The sequence below is a fragment of the Psittacula echo genome (genome assembly GCF_963264785.1).
Source record: "Psittacula echo genome assembly, chromosome: 8".
NCBI lineage: Eukaryota > Metazoa > Chordata > Aves > Psittaciformes > Psittacidae > Psittacula > Psittacula echo.
This window is the reverse complement of record NC_137744.1, coordinates 21,834,569-21,862,188: the sequence shown is the minus strand read 5'-3', so window position 1 is coordinate 21,862,188 and position 27,620 is coordinate 21,834,569. Positions and strand designations below refer to the sequence as shown.

Genomic DNA, 27,620 nt, shown 5'->3' with positions numbered 1-27,620 from the left:
TCCGTGTCCATGGTATGCTGCATTCTGGAGACAGGATAAATGGGAGGCGAAAGGCATTGTAGAACCACAGACTGGTCTGGGTTGGAAGGAACCCTAAAGCTCATCCCTCCTGCAGTGGGCAGGGACACCTTCCACTAGAGCAGATTGCTCCAAGCCCCACCAGCCATCACCCTGGCAATAACAAAGGCCCTCAGACCAAGCCTTCTGCAGATGGTTAGTGGCTCATGGGCAGTGTAGGGCTCCGTTTAACACCAGCCCTTGCACTGGTATGTCCTTATTCCAGGTATGTATCTTACTGTACTCTGTCACTGTGGCGAAGAGGTTTGACCAGTAGTTGTGAGGGTTTTTTTGCTGGACAACCATCAATATGGACATTTTCCCAACATCTAGCACATATCTTGAAAGAAAGGTATTATCCAGGAGTCATATCTTTAACTATATGGGTGCTGAGGGATAAATAAATACTCTAGAGTCTGGCTCCTTGCTCTGGTCCTCTGCTGAAGGCCCATTCTTGTCTACCCAAGGGACTTTGCTGGCTGGGTCAGATTATCACCTCCCTTCACTGTCTCTAAAGGCACATTTAACTCTATTTGTCCTTATTAAATCCCAATCTGTGGCTCCAGAGAGTACATGTAAAACCCTGGGCATAATCCCCTTGTTTGCTCATAGTGCACATGAGCTTTTATCTGCTGTCAGGACTCTTACCAACAGTATTGTCCTTTCTGTCCAGAACAGTCTGAAAGAACAACAGGTTTGGCAGGAATTTAACACAAGTGTCAGAAACAGCCGGTTGTGGCTCATCTATCACCAAATCTCTCTTCTCATCTCAATCCGAGAGAGGGCTTTGTTAGCTGGTATGTTAGATATCTCTGAAACTAGGGACTTGGCAGTGAATGCTCACAGCTGATGCCAACATCAGTATAAAAGATGGGTCAAACTACAGCCCTCAGAAGGGACGATTGATGAGATGAGCACGCTTCTTTCACTGCAGATGACCTTCAAAGTTGTAGGTACTGGGGATGGGGAATAACCATAGGACAGCAGCTGTAAAGCAAAAGCAGCAGACCTCTGGTTAGCTTTAGGATAATAAACGCTCAACATTGAATGAGCTCTGCCACAAGCATGCTTATTTTTAATGAGGGTTGATGTTCCTAAGGCACTTGGGCTCCTTGTTCGGAACATTCACCCCAGTCAGTTTGATCTTTGGGGTTGGGAGGGTTAAGAGGAAGGGCATATACCACACTTAGTTGAAGGGAACAGATGCTCCACACTGAGTTGTCCAAACCTCTGGAGCATTCATGGCCACATCTTCAATTTATAAGGAATTCTGTGGCATTAATTGTGCTCCCACCTTCTTCACCCTTTGGAAAGGGGTGAGCTGAAGACCCCCAGACCCTCTGAAGGACAGTGAGATGGGGAGGACAACAGGCAAGCCAGAGCTCTTTGCCTACTATTTGCCACAAAAAAACCCCAAATCTGAGGGGTTGATCTAACACATAATCTTCTTCCTCCTTTCTCAGCCACAGCCTTAAAACACCCCAACACTGTCCTAGCTTGGTCTGAGGTCTAATTCCAGCTTGGTCAAGGGGAGGCACCACACAGAGCAGCCAGCAGAATACCTGATTTTAATTCCAGGCTAACATTTATAGGTAGCTTTTTGTGTCCATTTCCATTATTCCCTTTCAGGGCTGGTTCTTCAGCCACCACAGTGTTTCTCCTAGGACTTCTTAAAACGCCTTCATGAGTGAAGCTCAGCTGTCAGAGCTGCCTGCATGCTGTAGATGAGGCAAATTCTCACTGATGATTCTGGAGAGCAAAGGCAGGAGAGAGGGATGTTTTCTCTCCGGGGCATGTACATAAAGGCAGAAGGCATGGCAGCCTTTTACCTCCAGACCAGATAAAGCTGGGCCATAAAGCGTATCTGCAATGATGCCCAGCAAAGGCCAAGACTCCTCAAGGTGCCACCTTGGCATAAGCACTGCTTGACTTGCCCCTTCCCTTCGGGCCCCCCTGTCCTGAGGGGTGCTGTGAGGTAGCACTACGTGGCTGCATTAAGGAAGGTCTTACGGGGAGGGCAGACATGGAGGAGCTGGAGAAGCTCAATGCAATGGAGTGCCATACATTGGGACTCCAACAGCACATGACAGAGGGACCATTACCAAGACTTTGTGGCACTTGACTGTCACTATGTTTTGAGTATCTCAGATGGGTGTGTAAGACCAGTACTACCAATACCCAAAAGACCATGTTCTCATTTGTATAGCGAATGTCATTACAGGGGAATAACCCGTTCCATAGCTTTTGAACATTAACTACAGTATCTTTCACAACTTTCCAATTGAACTGCCAACCCTTTCCCTTTGAAATTAACCATGGCTGTACATCATATAATCAAACAAGCTTTTTTAAAAAGTACATCTTAATATAAATAGTTTATTCAGTGCATGGTTGTGTATACAACAAATAATAAACAACTCTTTCGTACGAGGCAGAAAGCTGCCTGTACACAACTATGTCAGTTTTGGAGCACAGAATCCAACGATGATTAATGCACAAAATCTTACACATCATGCAACTCTATGCCAATATTCCAACTTTCTCCCATGCAACAGACATGATGACCTAAATGGAAACCTAACTACAGTTTTTAAACAATTGTTTCCAATAGCATGTATAAGTATATGTTGTTTAAGGGTAACCTGTCCTAACGCTTCCTCCTACACAATATTCACGTGCCCGTTACAGTGAAAGAAGGACTTTTACAAATAAGACGTTTCTTATAAAAAAATTAAGTCACCTTAATTCCACAGTTTCTGTCTTTAGAAAAGAAGCCACGACAATAGTTTAACATGACACACAAAATGGAATTAAGAGAAATCTACACTGGAGGATCATTTTATCCCTTTCTGTTAACTTCCACTTGGGATAACAAAACAACTCGATTCCTACAGACTGGGGTTAGCACAAGAACTTTACCAGAAACTACAAATCTATAAAAATTGATATTACTTCGTTGTGTTTAAAACCACAAGAACACTGTTTGCTTGAGCCTGAGACACCAACTCTCAGTTCCAACCCTGAATTTAGTATTAGTTGTTTTAAAGACAGAGCTTTAAAGACCCATTGGAGTTCAGAAATCAAAAAGTTGCACTATTCCAAATTAAAAGGTTACATTTTTGTCTTTATCAAGCCTTAGATATAAAACGGTAAGCCAAGGAAACAACAGAGTTTACATGTTTGGTTTTTCTTTGCCCCTATAAAACATATAAGCATTAAAATTTCCTTTGAAGAGCAAAAGTGGTCTTTTTTTGTCTGAGTTGGAAAGCAAATTCTTATCAGCAGTGAACGCTGTGAAATGTTTTTGTTTCGTATTCCACAAAGCACAGGAGAGAGAGAGAAAGAGAGAGAGAGAGAGACAGAGAGAAAGAGCTGGACATTTCTTCTCCGAGATTTATTCCGCAGTTATGTTTGTTGGCTATCCAACTGCCTTGTGATATGCACAAGCATATTCTACATTATTGGGGTATATCCTTTGACAACCAGTAGATCTAATGGCTGATAAACGAGTGACCTATGCAAGTTCGGTGGCTTGTCCTGGGCAATTGAATGTTTGGATGAAAGACTGCTAGTAAGAATTCAACTGCATCCAGAGGTAAGGTTCTGTTTAGAGAGCACTTGGCTTGCCTGAACCTGGCTACGTTGACTCGTTTTGGCTCATGGATTTACCCCCATTTAGCACTCCTGAAACACTTCTGCTCTTTGTTGGGGTCCCACTTCCAGATCTTGAGAACTCTGTGAGATCGTGGAGAGAAGGCTCTTTGTACATGGCCACTGCAAAGCAAAAGAAAGGCAGCACATCAGCATGTGGTATGGGCTGCTCAGTCTGTTGATGCAAAGTCCAGCCACGAAACACTGCAAGTCTTCATTCGCTAATGTGCAATATAAAGAATGAATGACAGAATCACAGCAAAGAGTCCTCTTCCGTTTCAAACACTCCCTAAGAACCTCTGAGGCCCCCTTCAAGGGAATGACATTTTAGAGAAGGGAAAAAACACAGGTCCCTTCCTCTCCCAGTTAAACACCCACCTACCCACTGCAATTCCAAAGCTCTGCAAGACAGACCTAAGCTGATATAAATCAACATTTCCTTATTAACAGTGAAGTAGCACTGTCAACAGCTGTGATTTGACCTGTTATCTGTACACATAGCCTAAGGAGATGGGTGTAAAAATGGATTTTCAGTCTTCCGTTTCCTGTTTTCGCACACTTCAGAGATGCGGATCAACACTGACATCAGTTGCCTAACACAGTCCTAAATGTAGACTACCAAACTAGTTCAGCATCTATGCAGGGCTATGCATCTTTGAAATATCCTCTCTGATTTCAAAATGGCACTGCTTTAAAAGGCTACCTAAGGGCATGACCCAGAAGTAGAAGGGTCCATTCCTCTTGAAGGAAGGAGCATATGGAAACTAGTTATCGTGGAGAAAAGGAGCACCTCCATATGTTGACTGAGATCTCCCTCTTTGCACTGACCAAAGAGGGAGCCAAGTCTAACCACAGTCCTGATTCAGATCCTTCAGTTAACTGGGATGACTATATGTCCTAGCTTTTAATGCACAGTGATATACATACGCCACATGCATTATTATCTTTAATGTCACATGCTGATGCCACATTAATTCCTGTTTAATAGGCACCACACATTAGAGCATTAAACCAATCAAACATAGACAAACAAACGTCTTGTAACATAAAGCACAGGTTGACGAGCTCTACAGCAAGTCACTAATGGCATTTAAGCACACGTCTGGGTCCTTCATTATCATGGAGACAGTGTGGACTTTGGATACAAAGAAATTATTATGTGTATTTGATTAGACTAGAGAAATACAGAATTAAGATAGAGAAACAACAAAAAAAGAGGCCCTGGTTAGATTCATGGTGTGTTACAGAACATTATAAGTACATATGTAAGTAGCTGAACCCTTCAAATATGTCTGCACTGCAATTAAACAGTTCTGACACAAGATAACATCAGTTTATATAGATGGGCCAAACCCAAGCCATTACCTTTTAATGGTTTTGGAAGGAAGTGTGCTGCAGGCTTATTTTTCTTCACGTGGTTTCCTTTCATGATTTCTCCTTCTTTGTTAAGACCCAAATACCAACCCCGGCCAGACTGTTGCTGTCTGTAGATCATTGAAGAGTACGTCACATAGTAGTTTTCAAATACTGATTCTTTGAACTTGCATTCAGGTGTAAAATGTTCCTGTAAGAAAGTAACAGATCAATATGTGCTGGATCTCACATTAGTTAATGAAAAAGCATCCAATATTCATTGCTTTCCCAACAGTGAAAAGACATACCTCTCATCCTCCACTATCCAATTACGGAACACGGGCCTAAAAGTATTAACAAAAGAGTAACACAATTTGAAACCTGTGAAATGGTGCTGCGAGCAGCTCAAAGTAGCATAATAAAGTCTTTTTGAACAACGAGTAAAAAGACGAAGTGAAGAATTAGTGATTGATGCAACTAATAGATGTTAGGCAGGCACAGCCCTGATGTCAACCCCAAAGGACCAGCTGTGGTCCAGCCCCATGGGTGAGAAGTGAGGCCACTTTGTAATGCCTTTGTGCATTAGCTGCTGGTCTTAACTGCTTCTGAGGAAAGTGCAATAAAAATTGAAAGCCAAGATTCCATGAGTAAATGGTTGTCTCTTACTAACCCAGCAGTAGTAATTTAGCTTGTAGCAGCAGCCTCTTTGGTCTAATCTACGTTCTTTCTCAGCCCAGCATATCATCCACTGAAAGCTCAGCTGTCAGAGACTCACTGCAGACATCAGCCTCTGCTCTGAGACTCTACCTATAGCAGCAAGCTTCAGTCTTTATGTTGAATTGCACTGCTTTTTTTTGGGGAGATGCTATTGAGACAATAGTTAAAGAGCAATAAATCAGGAGAGAGCCTTTATCTTCCTGCCAGTGGTGTGACTGGCTTTCCATGTGCAATGAATCAATACCTTTTGGCACTATTGCCCACGTTCAGAAAGCGATACAGAAGTGAACTATGGGTCTTGGAGGGATCTAAGACCAAAACACCAGTCCTGAAAGCACCACTGGGCTTCTTCCTAAAGGCCTCTAGGTGCTGCAGGGTTTTTAACATTACAAGCTCTGACAACAGCTCACCTATGGACCCCTAAAAGTCCATAAAACATGAAGGAGGAAGGTCTGGTGATGCCAATGTTAGCATCACAATCTTGCCTGCCATTGCACTGCACAGCAGCCAGCTGTTGGCTCTTTTTACCTTGTGCTTAAGTATACTACAGCAGTGGGAAAGAAAGGAGGAAAAATACGTGCTTGCATCATGACTGTCATTTTGAATTGAAAAAATCAAAGAAAATTAAATGTCTCGGGAGCTTAAGATGTTCTTATGTAGTTTCTCAAGTATTTTTGGGTGAGAAATAGATGGTATTCAAAAAAATCCCCAAACCCACAATTGTACCTTTTCTGCACATCTTTTGCCAGTTTGCCTTCTGATAGGGAAAAAGCAAAAACCCCTCCCATCCTCTGAGTGGCTTTTGCTTCAACAAAGAATGTGAAGCAAGCAATTCTCTTCTTTATTTCTTCAAGCTAATTGGCTGTTATTTAGTTAATTGTCAATTGGTTTCAATTGCTGTCAAACAGGGACAGGCACAGCATTTTTGCATGAGTTCTAAATAAAAGCCTTCCATTGCTGTTCTCTGGCCAGCGCTAGCCGTGCGAACAAAGACTATTCCAAGTGCAGCATCCAATTAGCAGCAAAATGGAAAGCTACAGTGCTCCCACTGGAAGATTATGGTTTGGGTACAGTAATTTGGAGCTGTTTTGGGTACAAAAGGCTTGCTTTGCACAGCAGCAGAGGGTCAGATTGCCAACAGACCCACAATATTTACTCTGGCTCTCTTAGGATGCAAGTTAACCTCAGTATGAGCAGCAGGAGCCATCGAGTCTCTTGAAACAAGGATAGAAACAGTGGGGAGACAGAAAGACAGACACTAGAAGACTCCTTCACCCCTGATTTTGTCCCTCGGCCATGAGGCTTGTGATAACAAGCCGTGGTGGAAGTGCTATGCTGCTAAGTGTGTTTACAGTTGAGGCCATGTACAGCCAGACACCAGCCTGACAACCATGCCCCTTGAGCATCACAGCCAGCAGTCCTCTCCCTGGAGCATCCTGCAATTAAGCTATCATAGAATGGGTTGGGTTGGAAGGTACCTGAAGGCTCATCCAGTTCCAACCCCCAGCCTTTAGTTTAATCCAATGTGTTTCTTTCCTATGTAGAAGAGAGTCAGGGAGGAGAACTGCAGAGGGAAGCTCTGAAGGAGGAACCCTAGCAAATGTGCTCCTGATTTGGGGGCATTACAATTAAAATGTACTTTTCTGAGCTTGGTAAGTCCATGTGCCAACCCAGCTGGGTACTTGTATCAGCACATAAGTTCAAAATGCAGTGCAGAGCAGCAAGTGCAAGTTGGCCACTGTGTTCTCTTTGCTGGCAAGGAAAGGCAAGTTAGAGCTGGGAGAGAGCTGAGTAACCCCAATAAAAACTGATCTAGTCAGTCCTATTGGAAATGTATAAATATGAATAAGTATTGAATTCTGAGGCCATTTTTTCCTGTCTTTCAGGTGTCCTCTTTGTCCATCTTTGCAATGAAACTAATTTGAGTAAGTTCTGAGAAGTCCAATGGTATGAATACACTATCACGCAAAGCAGATGAAAAATAGGTGTTTGTGTGAAATAGTATTTCAGTCACAGACATCAAGGATGATGGCACCGACACGACAGTAAATTGCACTTTCCCAAGCCCCTCACACATGCACCCTCACAATGAATGCATGAATGAATGGATGAATAAATAAAAGTCAGACAAAGAGCTGGGTTCACTGTAGTCATGAGTCAGTCATGCTTAAGTAAGGAAGAAGAACTGTCAGATTTTGAGCTGATCAGCTGAACTGCTGAAATATTCCATCATGGAATCTGCAGCTGCATTAAAGATGCGGAAAACAAATTGAAAAGAATAATTTGGTGTAAGATACAATGGTAAAAGGCCTTGTGCATACACTTAGAGTGATTGTATTCTAGTACGACTAGATTATATCTAAACTAATCTAGTCTTTTCCATACAAATCCTGCCTTACAGGTATGTGAAGGCTGAAAGGCACAATACTGGGAAGTGAAGGTGGAATTCTTCCCACTTTAATTGTGTGCAGGAGACATCACCACATACGTTACTGAACAGTAAGTTTAAGTCATTAGGTCAATACTGAGGTTGTTAAATGTTCATGTATCAGCACAGGCTGAATGCCCTGCAGCTACCTTATAGCAGTGGATAGGAACAATCAGAAGCTTTATTCAGATGGTTGTAGTGCTAGGGGAATGAAGAAACAACAAGAAAAAGTAACTTTGAAAAGTATTCAGGTACTTGCGAAACTTGGGAAATGTTCTTATATATGGAGCATATAATTGTGTTCCATGGGATCAATGACTGTGTCTGCATTCTTTATTTTCTCCACTTAATGAAAACTGGATTTTTCCCCCTCCGTATCCTGATTTCTTTCAGGGCTATAATGTAGCCCAGGATTCCATTCTATGTTCATGAATTTTTGAAGGAGCCTCTTTAAGACTCCAGAGCAGTGATTTTCTGCACCACTGAGCCTGCCTTTTTTTATTAGCAGAGATTGATTTTCTCCATCTGGGCATGTGAAGTTCCAGGGTGTATCCTCTGGATCATCACCCTGTAATGTGCAGTGATATCAACGGTGCAAGATGTGAATACTTCAACTTTAATGTTATCAGAAATAACTGCTTTTAGATCACCAGTCTCAGAAGACTGTCTGAAGAAACTGATGTTTCATGAAGCCACCAAAAGCTGTTTGCTATAGCGAAGGAAGGAAACTTGCTATTCTGAAGCAATTTCTTTTGGATCAGATCTATTACAGTTCCCACAGATAGATTCCAATCCCACAAATATTGCCCATTTTGCTTAAATTTGCCTATTTTGAGGAATCCTAGTGATGGCAGTGGGAGCACCTCATAACATATGAGTATATTTGACACTGTCCCATATGACATCTTGACTCTAAACTGAAAGAAGGTGCTGAGGTGCTGGCACTGGGTGCCCAGAGAAGCTGTGGCTGCCCCATCCCTGGCAGTGTTATGCCAGCACAGTGAGGACCTTTGTTTTGTCTATGACTATTCCAGATCGGTTCTCCCAAAGACATCGTAGATAGCCCAAAGCCCTCAGGAGATGTTGTAAAGTTGAACCAACTGCTGCTAGAACAGAAACCCTACTGCTGAACAGGGATACGTGGAAGGCTGTAATTCCCCTTGGGTTCATTTCAACCTGAAGGCATGTGTACCAGCCATGCGACCATGGAAATAAGAAACGTAAAAAATGATATAGAAAAGATGCATTAAATTCTTTCAACAGGAAACCTATTTACTGCCAGGAGTGATAGGAAGGCATGGTTTTCCTGGAAGGTGATCCCAAACAACATAGCATGGGATTGCCTGGGATAGTGCGATAAGCAGAAGTTGCGCAAGTGAAACACAAACTATCAGTGGTGTGTAAATTGAGGTAGGGCAAAGCCTTCAGAAAGAGTATAAATGGAGCCCAAGGAAGCAGCTGCATATCCAGCAACTCCAGAGTAAGATTTCAGGTTGTCACAAGGTATTCTCTGAATCTATGAGGAAAGCATTGAAAAGATCCTGTAATTATTCCCTTTATGTTGTTCCAGTGCACAGCAAAGCAAATGCACAAACTAGAGGGAAGATGCACATGGCGAACTGAAGCAGAAAACATATTCATTACACAGAGATTCCGAGGTTGAAGTTGTGTTCGTTACGGTTTTACCAGCCTTATCAGTGACTCAGTTGTGAAAACTTATCCAAGTCATCTTTGCTCAGGTTTTTAAGTGGCATTTAGGCACCTCAGTAACTACCTGTTTCAAGCTTGGTGCATCACCTCTCAGCATGCTCTGCCCATGGAATGGATGTGTTGCCCAATGACCCCAGGGAAGACTCAGTGACTGTAAACAACGCTCAGTTTAATTGAGATAGGAACAATGCGTGATCATATTATTGTTCCCTTTTGGTGATGCTTCACTTCTATGACTGCGTTGATTAACCAAAGCACTCCTTAACTGGGGCAGGAGAACTAACCTGTGATACATACAGAAAGAAGACACTCTCCTGATTACTGCAGAAGAAGTGAAATGTGTTACAGCAAGCCCGTAATGGGGTTTTAAAGTTCTTCAAGATGCCCAGGAGAACACCTCACAGATGACAAATGCAGGTCCCTTTGCTAATCCATGCCACAAAGTTATGAGATGTAATTTACTTGGTATGAATAAGGCAGACAGAAGGTCCGCTTTGCCCCCAAACGCATCAGTGCTTCTGCAGATTGTGCACCTCGGATGATCGTGGAAGCATGGTACAGGGAAACCTTTGCAATTACCTGAATGATCAAGTCCTCTATTAATATTTTAACACCTTTTAATGCTCACATCTACCCTTTATTAATTTCTGTGGCTTTAGGGCACCAGACTTGCCAGTTCTAGTTCAAAATCAGTGAAATTTTAATAAGATAAAAGGAAGAAACTAATCTTTAAAGATTGCCTGTTTTGTGAGACTTAGGAGGGTTCAATAAGCAGTAAGAGCCTGTCAGGTTGTCTGAGGGCTCTAAACGAGACTGACAAAGATCAACATATATGATACGATTCTACTATTACCTAGAAGCTGTTTCTTAATAGCATTTAATTTTTATTGTTTTACATATACAGAAGTAATATTACTGCTTCCAAAACTGTAAAGGAAAGCCTATATGTTAATCTGTAATCAAGCCTCTTTGGAGAAGGATCTTCTCTACTAGTTTTGGGTTTAAAAAAGAAAAGATTAGAGTAACTTTCTCAATGCCTCACCAGATGTTGTATTGCATGATAAAGCTCTATGATTCCTGGACTGCACTCCCAGGTTTGGTCAAGGACTGGTTAACACCACTATAGCCTCTGGTTAATTAAACCCATCAGGCAACCAAACCCCACACAGCTTGCTCAATCCCCACCTCCACAGTGGGATGGGGGAGAGAATCAGTGGCGCAAAAGTGAGAAAACTCATGGGTTGAGGCTATGACAGCTCAATAAGCACAGCGAAAGTCGTGTGTGCAAGCAAAGCAAAACAAGGAACCCACCCATCACCTCCCGTGGGCAGGCAGGCGCCCAGCACCCAGCCATCTCCAGCAAAGTAGGGCTCTGTTCCCCTTTCCCTCTTCTTCCCCAGGATTTATATGCTGGCATTTGTGTGGAATATCCCCCTGGTCAGCCAGGGCCATGTCCTCCCCAGCCACCCATTTACCCTTAGCCCACCCTCTGGTGGGGCAGCAAGAGAAGCAGAAAAGGCCCTGACTCAACAACAACCAATGCTGCCCTCAGCACAGGTCCAAACCACAGCCCCATACTAGCTACCACGTGGAGAATCAACTCTACCCCAACCAAACCAGCACAGTAACCCAAGCTAAAAAATGGGAGATGGAAGCATCCTGCATGTTTTCCCTGTACTTCCATACTCTGACCATGTATTCTTCTCTAGGTATGTGCCACTGATGATCTTTGGGTGGTCAGCTTGCTGGATCTGCCACAGCTTCTCATGATCCCCCCTCCCATATAACTAATCCAAGCGGAGGAACTAAGCTTTCCTTTCTGAGCAGAGCACCAAGAGCACCCACCAAGCAGATCCACTGAAAAGCAAGAGCTGCCTCGATAATGTGACCTGCATGGGCATTACACAAAACAGGGATGTTGGAAAAGATGTGCTCCCTGAAAACATGCTGTTGAGAGATGTTCAACCTGGATGAGAAATCAAGTCACCTTACATCCCTGAAGGCAGCTGAAGTGGGTGACTGTCTATACCTATAGGTATAGGTATAGGTAGCTGTATAGGTATAGGTATACAGCTATAGGTAGCTGTGTGTAGTGTAAGAATACCCAGAGCCCGCCAAGGCAGTTCCACCCTTGGGATCATGCCAACTGGCGGATCCCATTCAAAGCTACAAGAGAACTCCCTTTTCCTCTCAGTAGGCTCATGATTTTCCCCGGAGCAGCCAATCCTCTGCATAATTTTCCTAAGCTCATTCATAGACTCATAGAATGGTTTGGGCTGGAAGGGACCTTCAGAGCTCATCCAGTCCAATCCGCCTGCAATGAGCAGGGACACCTTCCAGTAGTCCAGGTTGCCCAAAACCACATCCAGCCTGGCCTTGAATGCCTCCCTTATCTCTGTTCCCTGTGACAGTGGCTTCCGAAGGTGAAGCCAGCACTGTGGAACACATTTAAAATGTGTCTGCAGGTTTTTTTATCATAAGCAAATTTCTTGTCTTATTTTTATTCAGCTTTTTTCTATCAGCTTTTCACTTTAGAAAACAGCACATAAAAGTACCCAGTGTGTCTCTTCTGTGCCATTCATTACCTCACATCTCTCTATCATCTCTCTGCTTATTCATCTCTTGTCTTAACTAAGCGGGCCTAATCTTTTTACATCTCTCCTCATGTGAAAGGTTCGCTGTGTCTCTAATCACTTCCATTACCCTTCACTGAATCCTTTCCGTTTTCTTCCATTATTTCCAGAGCTGAAACACAAGCTTTAAAAAGAAGCTGTACCATTGGGTTGTGTAACAGAGGTAAGGTATTTTCAGTCATTTGTCTTGTGACCAAGCAGAAGTCTTTGCTGCTCAGCCTCACTATTGTGCATTCATACAAAAGTTCTCTATCTTTTAAGTTGTGTCTCTGATAAATACGGTCCAATTTGATGGTATTTCTGACCCCTTGAACTGTCAGTGTACCCAAGCTTAAATACTAAAGGAAGGGAGAAGGAAGCAAAAGGCAGAAGGACAGCTTTCTTCCCCAGAACGAGAGCAGAGAGCCCCAAAGATGCTAAGCAACCTGTTTTATAACATACCCATTATTACACAGATAACCTGCCAGCCATTGCAGTCAGATTTCTAGCATAATTGACATCAAATCTTGGTATTGTCAAATCTCTCTGACACAGCTGTTGTGCAGAATGTCCTCGGCTTAAGTGTGTCATGCATTGCTTTAAAGAAAAATACCTAAGTTGAAAAACTCCTCTTAAAGTATGAGAACTATGTTCTGCTTCTAGTTGCAGCCAGCCCTGCATCCCACTTGTTTTAATGGTCAAGCCCTGAGCCCATAGCCATTCACTGAGCATGACCAGTGGCATGAGATGCTGAAGGACTCAGAGGAGCCGGAGCCTTAGGAGACAACCACCACTGCCTTGTTTTGAGTTAATTACTTGTGGTTTGTCCCTCTGAGCTGCTAATTGCCTGCCAGCTCTCCCTTTGGCTTTGTATGCCACTGCCTCAGTGGGACATGGGACAGAGAAGCCACGCAAAGCCTGGCATCTTCCACGGAGCGGCAACAAGCTGCAGCAAGAACGTGCGGAGGAGACATCGCTCCATCAGGCAGACAAGTGTGGCATGAAGAGACATCGCTTTGTCACAGCCTGGCTGTGGCGAGGGGATGTCTGCAAGCTGGCAAGAGCAGCTGAGCCAGAAAACACATTCCTTGTCCCAGTAGCCCTTTTACACAATTACTCTTGTATTCGCCTACATGATCGCTACCACTGAGGGAAACACAGGCTGCTGCTGCTGCTGCTGGGGCTGTAGCCATGGGTTAATTTGCTCCTGGAACAAGATCAGTTGGTCAGCATTTGTTAAACCACCCCTGGGAGCGAGAGGCAAGAAGAGCAGCACAACCTTTCTGTTACCATATTGAGTGCCCTGGTCATACCATCCCAAAATGCTACCTTGGAGCGGGCTATGAGGGGCTGCAGGAGATAAGAGTGGGTTCAGCAGGCAGCAACAGTTCCCAGTGTGGAAGCCCTGGCTTCAGCAGAAAGGATGAACAGTGATGCTGGAGCTTGCATCACCAAAGGCTGCTCTGGCACTGCGGAGCTCCCTAGACAGGCTCTGCAGAAGTAGCAGGGCTAATTGGAAGAGTATGGGATTTACTGCTTTAGCCTAGATAGAGGACATCAGCCCTGGGGTAAAGAGATGGAAGAGATCTCCTTCAGACTGTCTGTCACCCATGAATTCATGTAGATTTATCCTTAAACTGCTGGAAAACAATAATCTAATCAGTGTTTGCAGCAAGCTCTAAATCTGCCTGTTTAATTACAAGCAGGACATGACCCTTTTAGCAGCAGATGCTCCTAAAACTCTATGGAAAAAAGGAAAGCACTCAAAGGTTTCTCTTTTATGGGGAAAAAGCAGCTGAAAGAACAACAGTCAGAACAAGTGCTACAGTCCTTCCCATGGGAATAGGTGGTAATGGGAATGCTGTTTCTGTGGTAACCTGCAACCTGGCTGAAAGCCTGTCTGTACAACTGCTGTGAGTTAGGATGGGTGAATCGATGTGGAAGTGATCTCTTTGTCCTTTGCGGCTCTGGTGAGGTACCATCCTATGCTTCTGATGCTAAGATCATGGAGACAGTGCTGTTCCACCCAAAAGTGCAAGGTAGCTCCCCCAAGCATGGCCTCTGCTCAGCTCAGACCTCCCCAAACAACCACCAGCCACCTTACTGACCCTGGAGAAGATAAGGGTCCAGCCCAGAGGGAATGCTGCTGAACGAGCTCTTTTTGTGCACACTAGAAATTGCCTCTGCTCACTGACTGCGAGAAGCTGCAAGTGGAAGATAAATAACAGCATGAGCTGCTGGAGAGGAAATAATGCCACATTACAGCAAGCAGGTCCTTGCTTCACTGTCAGCTTAGAGTCAGTTCCACATGGAAGGACAGCCCTGCCATTTGGCCTGTATCTTTTATTAATGTGGATGCTATGGATTAGCCGATACTTTGGTGTTCAATACCATCCTTTTATGCTTGAGTTCTTAGCAAAGGCACTTGTCCTGTCTGCTGTTATTCCTTGTGTGCAGTTAGCAGGGCTGCTGTTCCCTTCCCAGATCATCCCCTGCACTGCCTGGGCAGGAATTGCTGCCATAGAGACGCTTCACCTTCACCAATACTAGCAAACACTCTTTGGGAATCCACTGTAAAGCTCTGTAAAGTACTTTATGTATACTCATGTGTAAGCATAAATGCAGTATAGCCTTTGGAGTGGCATTATATACTAAAAATAATATTATTACCAAACTAATAGGCCTATAATTAGGTTTTTATTCTGCAAAGCACTACACTACAAGCTTTATTTTTAACATGGATAATGTCAGCGTTGGGAAAGTTAAGCAGGTTATTACACTAAATAAAAGAGCAGTGACTCTTTCAGGACCTGATCCAAAATGTATGATGACCAAGGAGAACACTACTCGTTGCTTTACTGCATTTTGGTTAGCTTTCTAATGCTCACGTAGTCTGCAAAGAAATGTGTTCATCTTGCTTTGAGAAATCAAAGCTGGTTGGGATTTGTCACTTTAAGTTCAACTTTCTTGCTTACTATAAAGTGTAACTAAAAAAGACTGAGCTAAATATTAATAGGAATGCCAGCGGTTCAAGGAGCTGGTTGGCTCCACCCTGCCTAAAGCAGCACCTCTGCGTGACCAAATGGTAATGAGACCTTTTCAGATGAGCTTGATTTACTGCGATCCATTTATTCATGAATGCCATGGATGGATGCTTTGCAACCTTGGTAGTTTGACAGTGCCAGGGCATTCCTGGCAGCCAAACCCTGCTTCTCGATACAGAGCAGTGATGCTCTTTGGAATTCCTCCACCCTCATGGCTCCCTAAATTGTGCTGTTGAACATATGCTGCTAAGAGGATCTCAGAGGGATGTTTGTATTAGATGGCAGGCTAACTGTAGGATTGGGGAGATTTCAGATGGCAAAACCCTTTTAATAACAAGATAATAAAGGATTATAGAAGGGAGATGAGATGTAAGAATGACTATTTGAGAGGTGATGCTGACTGGCAGGAAATGTTTGTTTCAGCAGGTAAAGACCCCACCAAAGAGGGACACTTGTGCAGAAAACAGGCTGAATTTCTCTCTGTAAATTACATATACACATTTCTTATAAACAACACCTTGAAGGTGAAATGAATGGAAATTCAAGGTTGGGGAAGTTTTCCATCACCGTGCACATGAAAATTGTAAAGCAGAGCAGAGCCCGACCTCCCCTGACACAGGCACAGGTAACAGGAGAACAGGGAATTCAGGCAAGTCATGCACTAGCATTTAAATCACTGCATTTCTCTAACACGCAAGTTGGCACCGTGCAGCTTGGGAAATGGGAGACTTCATGTTACAGTCATCACTGAACTGCAGGCCATGCTCCAGCAGAGCCTCAGTGTCCCTAGGAACAGCTCAGCCAGCCAAGGAGGGCAGCAAACAGCCACCTCCATCTCATCAGCCCTCAGCAACAAAACCAGGCAAAGCCACAGGGTAACCTCACTGAGACATCAGGCCCATGAAGCTGCCTCCAAAACACAGTTTCTTTGGGGTTTAGAGTTGTTACTTCTAAATAGGGGCCCCCAGCAAGCCACATAATGCAGAAAGAAACGACCTTTCCTAATACCTCACTTCATCACTATGTCATTAACATCTACAGACTGGCTGAATATTGTGTGTCCTCTTAACAGTGCTCTAACAACTGCCCTAATGAAGTTAAGAACACATGCTTTCTTCTCCAGAGATTTATGGAATAAATCACATAATCTAATAGGAACCCCTGTCCTTCCCAGAGACAGTCTGAGCACAGAGATAAGCTTATAAAGCTCTGTTTTCTTTCGCACACAGTGATACGGACTGTGTGAGGGTCTGTCATTTGGCTGTTTCATGGCTCCTTGCTGCCCCGGGGCAGTGTAACAGATTACTCTGGAGCCAGAAGTTTGGGAGACACCAGGCTGCTATTGTCTAAGCAGCAGAGGAGAAGCAGGTCCCTGGTAAAACACTTTCAAAGCTAATTTAAACTTGGAAGACACCCAAATGTCTCTGGGAGGTGCAATTTAGAACCCTAACCTAAGATAGCCTGGGCTGCAATCGCAGATTTCTGGGAACAGTATGGAACAGTTGCTCCATGAGCCAAAATCACTGCAGGTCTCTGTATTCTAGTACTTCAACAGGAGAGCTGTTGCCACTCTGAGTTATCTTGTGGAGAAAAAAAGCAGCAAAACACTAAATTCAAATGTAGTTAAAACCATTCCGTGCCTTACACGTCTGCACCAGCAAGTCTCTTAGACTGCCTAAGGATTTTGGGTCAAGAACCACAATCTCAATCTCTCTGATAGTGTTACCGATTGAACCGACACGGAGCTCCCTGAAAGGATTTAGCAGGGTTCTCCTGCAAACAAATCTTTGTCTCTGAATCATACAGAAAGTTGAATGTGTGAGGACTTTGATTTTCAAAGCAACCTTTTTATCTCTGCTACAGAAAGTCCTCTTGAGCGTGGTTAAAATAAAGAGCTTCTGGCACTAGATGAACAGATGCCATGTATTGTATTGCAAGGAGGAATGTGAAGGTAAGTCCAAGGCTTAGTTTGAAAACAACTGTTGTGTTTTAACTTGAGCATCTAAACTGCCTTGGAAGAGTTCTGCTTCTAAACCCTGGTTATCTGTTTCCAAGTCAGCAGTTAACAGCTGCTGCAGTCAGCCAGGCTGAGAGCACCCTGCAACTGAAAGTGTAAAGGTGAGCTTGTCCATTAGAAAAGGTGATCTCCTTTCAGTTTACCCACTGCTTGATCTTCTATTTCACTGTCCAGGGCTGCCCATTGTGAGTATAACCTCACTAGCAGCAAAAAAGGCTGAGGAAAGGCACAGCAGACCAAGGACACAGGGGAAATGCTGATGAATCCCATCACTTTCATTACTGAAGTTTGCACAAGGAATATGGGCTGATTAAGTTCAGAAATGCAATTCTCCTGCAGGCAAGCAAGGTTCTGTGGATATCTTTGGGCTTTGAGGGTTTTGAGGCTAAGCCTGTGGAGACTAAATGGGGTAACTAAATGCCTGTTAAATTCTACCACTGAAATAAAGTAAGAAATAAATGGGATTCACCTATCTAAAGATCCCTGAGGATCCGAGTCCAAATCTGGACCTGCATGTGCAAGTCCAGGCTTTGATTCATCCCAGCTTCCTTCAGGCACTTAAAAAGAAACACCAAAGTTAGGATCTGGGTCAGGCTGGGATTTTCCTGTCCTCAACAAGCATAGTCAAGATAAATTACCCTCAATAGAGGATAAAGTATTATGGATCTGCTGTGTCTGACTCCTGCATCACAGACCCAGCTTTGCCAAAGCCTCTGGTCCTTTCTGAGCATGGCAAGAAGAGGTGCAAGGTCCCAGGGCAGCGGTTCCATGCCCTGTGCCACCATAGGGCCCCGAGATAGCCCCTGTCAGAGCAAGGCTTGCACTGCCTGTGGGAATGGCTTCTCCAGATCAGCCATGGCGCATCAGGAGTCTGCCTCCTGAAATAGAAAGAAATTACCTTGGGTACATCAAAGATACAGTTTTTGCTTTGCAATATTTACAGGGGTTTCTTTCCTCTTTACTGGAACAGCCCCCAGACCTTACAGCCTTATTTTGGCAAAGCTCCTGTTGAAATGAATCATGACTTTGCCCTGGTTGGTGCTCCAGGGCTGAGCTCTGAATTATTAAAGGTGAATGATATGTAAGAGTTTATGTCAATTTTTCAAGCAGCTCAGCAAATGTAGACCAAAATCCTCCTTTGAAACTCATAGAAAGTAAGTGGCTGAACTCCCAGCCTGCTTTGAAATCTCAGCCGTAGCTTTTTAGTGAGAAGCAGTGCCTTTTAAACCTCATATTTTAATCATCGTACTTCTGCACCATAAAGAACTCTCGCCTTGTTTCTTTGATTCAAATACAACCTCCACTATTCTGAGCTTTACAGTGTAACTGAGCCCCTTGTATCACTCCTTGTGCGGAAGATGTAGTCTCAATCCTTTTTTCCCTCTTACAGAATAATCCACTGTCTGAACAGGCAAATGTACCTTCCCAGAGCAACCTGTCGATGCTCCTCCTTGTTCCTACATGGCACCTTCAGGGGAACCAGCCTGAACATCAACTATTGCTGTAGGCATCGTGTTTGCGTTTGTACAATCAGCTGTAGGTACAGCAGCATCTGGAGCTCAGCGGGGAACTGAGTTTTCCCTGTGTTTGGGGGCTCAGTTTGTGCCTCCTGAGCAGCCAGGGGAGTGTTTTGCTCAATTGGGAGCAATGTACAAGGCTGGGGCTGCCATCTGGGTGTGACTGATGTCTGGGTGCAAGACTTGCAGGAAACCTTCAAGAGTGGCACCACTTGGTCCCAGCCTCAGCCCTTTGCCACGTGTGTGGGTGCTCAAAGGGACCAGCTACTCGTGTTCACTCCATGCAGCAACACCATATCAAAGTTATCATCTTATCAGGGATTCCTCAACTTGCATGACTATGGAATGCTTTATAATTATTCCTAGGCTTTGCCTAGGATGCCTGATTGAAGATTGAGTATACAGAGTAATTCTTTCCTTTCTGCAGCATACAAGAGTGTGGCTGCTCTTCTCTTGCCTTTTTAAGCTCAGATTGATGAAATTCAAGCTCTTTGCTTCAGTGTATCCCACCACTGGATGCTTGTTGTTGAAAGGCAGCTTCTGTCAGAGCTGAAAACACACGAGTACGGAATATCAACTGTAGAACGATGTGGAAGAAGAAGATTAATTTCTTCCCCTAGATTCTGCGAAGTTGTTACCTGGTTTTGAATGACATTTCCAATGCTACACTGGGAACTGCTAAAGCATTTACATAAGAATGCACAAATGCACGCATTATCACTGCAGGAAGCACTTAAAATTTAAGATAATTATATAGTATGGAAACGGTTTCAAAGGACTCAAACAAAATAACAACTAATTCCAGAGATTCACCCTTTAAGATGATTATTACTCTGCACTACTGCTGATCTTGCCCTAAAAAACCCCTTCCCTTTACAATTATATGTGCATTATAAATTCCTACTTTGTTCTTCCACCATCAAGCTCCTACAGCTGCTGCTGACAAATTTGCGTTCTCTGAGAGCTTAACTAGACAGCCAAAATAGTCACACTGCGAACGGAGGTAAAACACACTGCTGCAACCCCCTCTTTATCCTCACCATACATCGGGTGCTCTTCTGTGGGCTGGTTTTAAAGCTGCTCTGAATCTACGGAAGGACACTCAGGTATATAGCAGGGGGATAAGAAGCCCTGTGCTAGAGGAGAGAGCTGATACCCATCCTGCCAACCCTCCTAAATGCATCTAGATGCTGGGAGGGAGTTTGTAACAGGGATGCAGGGAGGATTCCTCTGAGGGACCTGGTATCTCTGTGCTACAGCAGAACAAAGCATCCTCCACTGGAGTCAGCAACACAGGTTATACATAAACCCTCCAGCCTGGCAGTTCAGGGTGAAACCCTCTCTGGGTATGCAGTAAGAGCAGCAGGCAGTGACCAGGGATGATGCAAGCTAATAGAAAGCATTAAAGCTTTATTTGGTCAGAGGGTGTAGATGTGTAGATGAAAACGTTCTGTCCCACCATCCTCTCTCCTCCTTCTGCTCCCCACTGCCGCTCTCATTCCTGCCCCAGTGCTGCCATTCCCTTTTCTTATCTTTTCCCAAAGCGTCCCAGGGAAAAAAATAAATAATAATAAAATAAACTAAAAACACATCCCACCCAGCTCAAGGCAAACTCGGTTGGGGAAAAATCTTATCTGCCATATAAATGGACAAAAAGAAGTGTTTCTAAGTCTAATTCTTGAAGATAATTGCAGTGCTAGAGCTGAAACTTCCCCACAGACTTCAGCCTGAAATGGAAAACGCGTGGATTTTAAATCTTAAGTTCTGACAAAGTATAAAGCAGCCGAAAATAGCACCTGGTAATGGGAAGTGCAGCCAAGTTACTAATAGGTGTTGCTACCTGGGCTGCCACTGGTCTTTCGCACGGCTGTCTCAAATGAACCAAAGCACTGGAGGTCTGAGCAAACCAGAGATGTTTGATTGGCAATGGGCTTCCTGTGGAAATTTAATTAGGCTTGGACTGGAAAACATTTCAGCCAGTACTGGCACGAATTCCCAGCTATTAATAACACTTTGCATGAGGAGAATGCTACCAGCTTTAGCAAAATGCCTTAGAGATCTATGTGAAGCTTTACCTGGTAACTGTGAGCAGGTCGGTCTTGGCCAGCCTAACTATTGCACCCCAGAGCCTGTTTCTGCAAGCAGGAAATGGGATAATGAAGCCTCTTGCTCTTCAAACAGACAAGGGTGTATGAAGTCTTGTTGCCCTAAACACGGCAGGAGCTTTTCCTGGCCCCAAAGGCAGAAATCACTCCCAAGGCGGCCAAGGCTGTCCTGTCACCTCTCCCTGCCATGTTCCTGGTTCTTTTGCTTCTCTTTTTGGGGCATAGAAACCATCACAGACAGCAGCCAGAGACACTCCGCTGCCTGACTTTACCCTGAGTGGCTCACTATGGTGGGCAGCAGCATTGTCTGGTACTGAGGTCGCCTCTGCTCCTGACATACCTCATCCCATTGAAGGAGCACAATCGTCTCTCACAGTGGGAGAAGACAGGAGTTGCCAGCCTACAACATCACTCTTAAAAGCAAGCTTGCCAAACTCCCTCTAAAATGAATTATCAAAGTCTAGCTTAAAGCAACCAGCTGCCTGACCAACATCCAGATTGCAAGGACCTGTCTAGACAGAGAGGTAATTATACAGAAAACAAGATGCTGTCTTTGCAGCAGAACCCATCTTTCATTTATTGTTGTCACCAAAACCTTATCGTTATTGAAGACAGAAGAGCTATGCCAAGTGATGGTCTAGATGTCATCTTCTGGTGCAGACACAACCTCATCTCACCTTTCAAATCAGGCAGCACAGTTTGGGGTCAGGACACCACAATTGACTAATTCAAGCTTGACACTTCCCATCATGGCCTGGGATAAGTCTTCTTTGTGATAGCCTCACTTCTCAGGGCACACTTTAGGGAGCTGAATGTACCAAAATGAGAGAGGCACTATATCCAATCTTCTATTCTGTAAGCCAGCAGTTGTTACAACTGTTAGAAGTAATTCATGTTTGCACTCCATTGTGAAAATGAAAAGTACTAAATAACACCTGAGAGTAATCACATTTACATGGCTGAAGTGTGCTTAGGAAAGAATAATCTTTTCAGATATTTACCTTTCCTGCTCTCACTAACTGCAGGCAGTTGTGATACCTGCCCAGAACACAAAGGGCTGAATTACTTCGGCAGACAGAGAAAGGATTTCTCTATTTTTCAATAATACATGTGGATTATATCAAAAAAGCTTAGAACCTAACCACCAAATGATGGATAGGGTGATTCATCCTCAGGGTTTTAATATGATACCTCTAGAATACAATTGTACATGGTTCAGTGATTTACTAATAACCTACTTTTACAACACAGGTGCACAGACAGAGATGCAAAGCACAACAGGTCTAAACTCCCCCACTTTTAATTCTCACTGCTAACAAAAAAGCATTTGGATTGAGTTGGGGTTTTTATCTCTTCATAGTCTGCAATCTCTTAATGGGCTACTTCATTCCCCAGCACATAAATGGCCTTTCATTGCCAGAGACCTTTACAATATTGTTGGTTTTCATTTACTCTTAGTTTTTCAGATGTGCTGAGATACCCCAAACATGCAAGAAAGGACCTACCTGCCCTAAGGAACTCCAAATCAAAGGATAAATATGATAAAGATGACAAACATCCATCAGAGGCAAACGGAAATGAGGGCTCTCAGAGACAGGCAGCAATGGAATGTTCAAGAGCTTCTTTAAAGAGAAAGAAAGACTTCAAGCTGAAACGCACTTTAGTTTCAGTAGCAACTTCAGCACTCTTGGTCAGCCCATGATTGACCAAGTTCAGTGATTTAGGAAGGCTCTTCTCCCAGTTTATCACAGGGCTTGGCTCCCTGTGTTCTGTCCTTGCTTTTGGAGTCAGGACTTGCCTGCCAGCATCACCTCCAAGTGCTCAGATGATATTCCCAGATGGGCAATTTTATAAAGGAGGAAAAGGAAAGAAACCAAGAAACATTTTTTGCCCGAGGCTAATAAGGAATTTACCTCCCAAGCATGGATTAAAACCCCAGAACAGTCCTTGCACCACTACCGGGTTTAGTACTGGTTTTTACTGCCTCCATGGAGCTATCCTGCACATTGAGGCCAAGATAAATTTGGTGTCTCTTGGTTTATTGGATTTTAAACCTATAAAGTGTCCTAAAATAGCCCCAGTCCTTGTAGTCTCCTTACTATCTCCTGCTAAACCCTGTCTTTTCTCTTTTCTTGTAAATCATTTCACACTTGGAAGATGCTTGCAGGATTTAGCTAGGACTAGCAGAAGAGCATCCCAAGGAATATGGCCGTATCTGCCTTTCACAAAGTTAAAAGGCACAGGAGTTGCTGCTAATGAGGGTCCTGCAAAGAGGAGACTCCCTCTGTATTTACATGTACATTACATTTATGCTTACCTCTGTATGACTACAACTAAAGCAGCTGCATTATTCTCTGACTCCTTAGAAAAGGCACATGCCAAGGGATGCAGGAGTATCTTCAAACTGACTCTTCTGCAACTTCATTACTGACTTCTGGAGCAAGAATTCCCTATAACAACACCTTGGTGACCTCTACCTCCATTGTCCAACTGTGGAGGCTGGCAGCAAACTACTGACCTCTTGGCAATGGCAAACCATGGGCACCAGCGCCTGGCTGGCATCAAAAGTAAGCTGGGCTACACCAGCAGCAAGGTGAAACCATGGTTTTAAAACTGAATTAGGCACTGTGCACCACAAGGCTTCTCCATCCCTTGACAAAATGAGTCCATGGTGGTATTGGAAGGGAGGATCTGTTGGTGCTCACTATATACCAGTAAAACATGGTTAATGTGCATCCACAATTGCACACTGCGCCGGTTACAGTATGTAGCTACAAGTCAGTCAAGTACTTTATTTGTGTAATTACAAGGAACCGATCCCTGGGGGTCATACAAATAATTCAGTATACAAGCTAAAAATGAGCTTTCTGAGAACATTTATACTAGCATAATCTGATGGGATGCAGAGTTCTGGAAAACAAATGCCAAAGGGGATGAGAACACAGCTAAAACGACTCCATTTTTTTAAATCAAGTGAATATACGCATTTTCTTATCCCTGCATTTGCTCAGCTTTAATGAGCGACTTGTTTGCTTCTTCATTGCTGCATCTTCCATCTCGGGTGATACATCCCAAGTTGGGGAATTGTATCCAAGGCTCAGCACAACTACCAAGGAGTGAAATGCAGTTAAAATAAAGCCCCTATGATACAGCTCCACTGCACTGCATGTGGGAGACACCTCTGTCCATCCGTTTCAGGAAGTTTCTAACAAACTCTGTTATTAAATTAATCACCTTGTATCAAATGGCAGAATGACAAGAGAGAAAATTTACCTGCATAATAACTCAGCAATAAAGGTATATACAGAGGAGGAGGAAATTGGGTTGTTGCAGACACAGCAATAACATCATGAAGCAAAATGCAATATTGGAAGAGATAAAAGTTTTCCGTCCTAATATTCCTCTGTGACAAGTGTGAAAAGAGTATGCATAAGAACAAGGGGAAAAGATGAAACATAGCATCAGTAAAAACCCCTGCCTTTGAAAAGGGAGCTAACAGGTAATTAATCCGTCAAAAGAAGGAAGATCAGAGCATCTGGGAAGCTTGCAGAGATTTGGATCTCGGGAACATCCCAGGCATCTACAGGTTGGGCAGAGAAGAGATTCAGAGCAGCCCCGCAGAGAAGGACTTGGGGGTGTTGGTCGATGAGAAAATGAACATGAGCCGGCTTCAGTGTGCGCTCACAGCCCAGAAAGCAACCGTATCCTGGGCTGCATCAAGAGGAGCGTGACCAGCAGGTCGAAGGAGGTGATCCTGCCCCTCTACTCTGCTCTCGTGAGACCTCACTTGGAGTATTGTGTGCAGTTCTGGTGTCCTCAACATCAAAAGGACATGGAACTGTTGGAACAAGTCCAGAGGAGGCCACGAGGATGATCGGGGCTGGAGCACCTCCCATATGGAGACAGGCTGAGAAAGTTGAGGCTGTTCAGCCTGGAGAAGAGAAGGCTGCGTGGAGACCTCAGAGCAGCCTTCCAGTATCTGAAGGGGGGCTATAGGGATGCTGGGGAGGGACTCTTCATCAGGGACTGTAGTGACAGGACAAGGGGTAATGGGTTCGAACTGAAACAGGGGAAGTTCAGATTGGATCTAAGGAAGAAATTCTTTACTGTGAGGGTGGTGAGGCACTGGAATGGGTTGCCCAGGGAAGCTGAGAATGCTCCATCCCTGGCAGTGTTCAAAGCCAGGTTGGGCAGAGCCTTGGGTGCCATGGTTTAGTGTGAGGTGTCCCTGCCCATGGCAGGGGGGTTGGAACTGGATGATCTTAAGGTCCTTTCCAACCCTTACTATGCTATGATTCTATGATTCTAACATATGCTTTGGGTCCTCCCTGTTTAGTTTTGCTAAAGACTGCAGAGGTGATTCAGAGAGATCCCAGCCTAAGGGAGGTCTCTTCCCCTGGGAGAAACCTGCTGAGCTCCCCCGTTTCCACCCACCCAGAAAAATCAAAGTGGGGTATTAAGGCGGCAGTGATGGTGACAAGGCAACCCAGAAACGAGATGTAAGTAGCAGTGACATGCTTTCTAACAGCAGTGACAGGTCGCAATAAGCAAGTTATTCTGAAGTTTGGGGTTGAGGTGTATATAATTAGGTAACGTGGGTGTTGAGTGATAAACCCCGCAAGAAATACACAGATTAGGAGCCCTGATTTTTTGAATCCATGTCCTATTTCATGCTACATGGCATGACCTATTTTTCCTGCATTGGCTGAAAAATAAAAGGAAAGATTCTCATCTCTTCTTCAGCATAGGAAAGATATACTGGGGGCAAATGACACTGCTTTGTCAAGTCTCCTCTTTCAAATCTGAAGAACCTTGATTTGTGGTTTGATTTCTTTTACTCTTCCTAGGTCTTACAGAGTAGATCTACCTTGTCTTTTCCAGTGATCGCTTTCACAAACTTAGCTACAAACTCAGCTATTACCCTGGTTTAGATTTGGATAAGAACAGGGAAAGCTAGAAAAACGCTATTACTGCTGATCATAAACAAGACTTTACAATGAATTGCAAGAATATCCTGTAGAAGGGAATATGGCTGCTCAAAAGATGAGGGCTTTTTGATCCACTCTGGATTTTCAGGCGTTTGCACACACGGCAAGGTCTGTTCATGGGTTATAAATGTAAAGTACCTGGGGCAACGGCTTATGCAGATTGTAAGTGTTCATACTCCTTACCATCATCACTAATGGGCTGAATCAATAAAGTAATTGTATGAAATACATATTTCTACCTATCTCAGTAATTTAATCGATTCCTTTTAAAATAAGCTAGGTTGTCTTCATTAAATTTATAATGTGAAGTACTTTGGTGCACAGGACAGTGTTTGTTCTAGAATCTTCAGTCTTTCATACAGGCTTCCACTGGCCACTAACTCATGAATTAGCTTTTTTTTAGAGCAAGTTATCATCTTTCAATCATATGAATGTTATGCAGTAACACATCTTTATCTATAATGCTCTCTATGAGCAAAAGCACAGCATTATTATTTCCCAAGAAATCCAGTCCATTTATGAAGATGACCAAAGATAGTCGTTGCTATTGAAAGCACTATCGAATATAGATCTTGGGAGACTTAATTTGTTCAAATCTCTTGTCCTGCACCCTGCATAAAAGCATGGACCAACCTTATCCAAGTTCTGCTCTATCCAATATGTTGCACCTATTCAGCACACTGCTTTCTGCCTGCTGTGCCATCCCCAGCTGGGGCACAGCACACAAAGACTGAGCTGTGTGAGAACTCAAACCCCTCCAAGAATGGACTTGATGATGTTAAAGGTCTTTTCCAGCATAGTTGATTCTATGATTCTATGAACATCCCTGTTTTATAGATCTTTTTATATAGCACCTAATCCAGAGGATCCCTGATCCTGGTTCCCCAAATGTCTTCCTAAAGCTGCTATCCATATTAGCAATGATTAGTAAGAATAAGAATATAAACCCAGCAGCAACAAGAGCTTAGTGGGAATGCTATACTTTTAAATGAAAGCTGATTAGTCTCGGTTGTTCCTTCCTGGTTAACAGTGAACTGTAATACTGCATGATTCTGTCTGATTTACTGCTTGGCCTTTTGTAGGGAAGAAAAGATCACTTCTAATTTTACGTCTGGGAAGGCAAAGTACCAGTGTTTTCTATGACCCCAAAGGTGGGATGAACTCAGAAACAGGCATCTTTGCCCATAATCTGCACAAAATTTCTCTTTATATCACTACCTTTCTACTGAACATGCAATTGAGTTTGAGGAGAAGCTAAGGAATCCCCTCTTCCTCCCTCTGCCTGACTCATTTCAGCCCTGGTAGTGCCAGGATTGATTTTAGTGACCCCCCCAAACAACCTGGCACCTTTCCACCAGCCAGCTCCCACATGGGAATTGCTCCCAGTGCTGCTTCCTGGCTTTACCATCTACCTCTGCACC

The 27,620-nt window shown here is 43.8% G+C and overlaps 1 protein-coding gene across 3 annotated transcripts in view; it reads right to left on the bottom strand.

Annotated features, from left to right (window-relative positions):
* Positions 1 to 3,694: 3,694 nt before the first annotated feature.
* The window catches only part of FGF13 (fibroblast growth factor 13), a gene marked incomplete at both ends in the record, with an annotated part of 244,521 nt that continues 220,595 nt past the window's right edge, over positions 3,695 to 27,620 (bottom strand). For all 3 annotated transcript variants that reach the window (XM_080624792.1, XM_080624794.1, XM_080624793.1), the window contains 2 exons: positions 3,695 to 3,831; positions 5,074 to 5,272. In XM_080624792.1, the coding sequence (XP_080480918.1) occupies positions 3,695 to 3,831; positions 5,074 to 5,272 (336 nt within the window). The remainder of the gene's footprint in view (positions 3,832 to 5,073; positions 5,273 to 27,620) is intronic.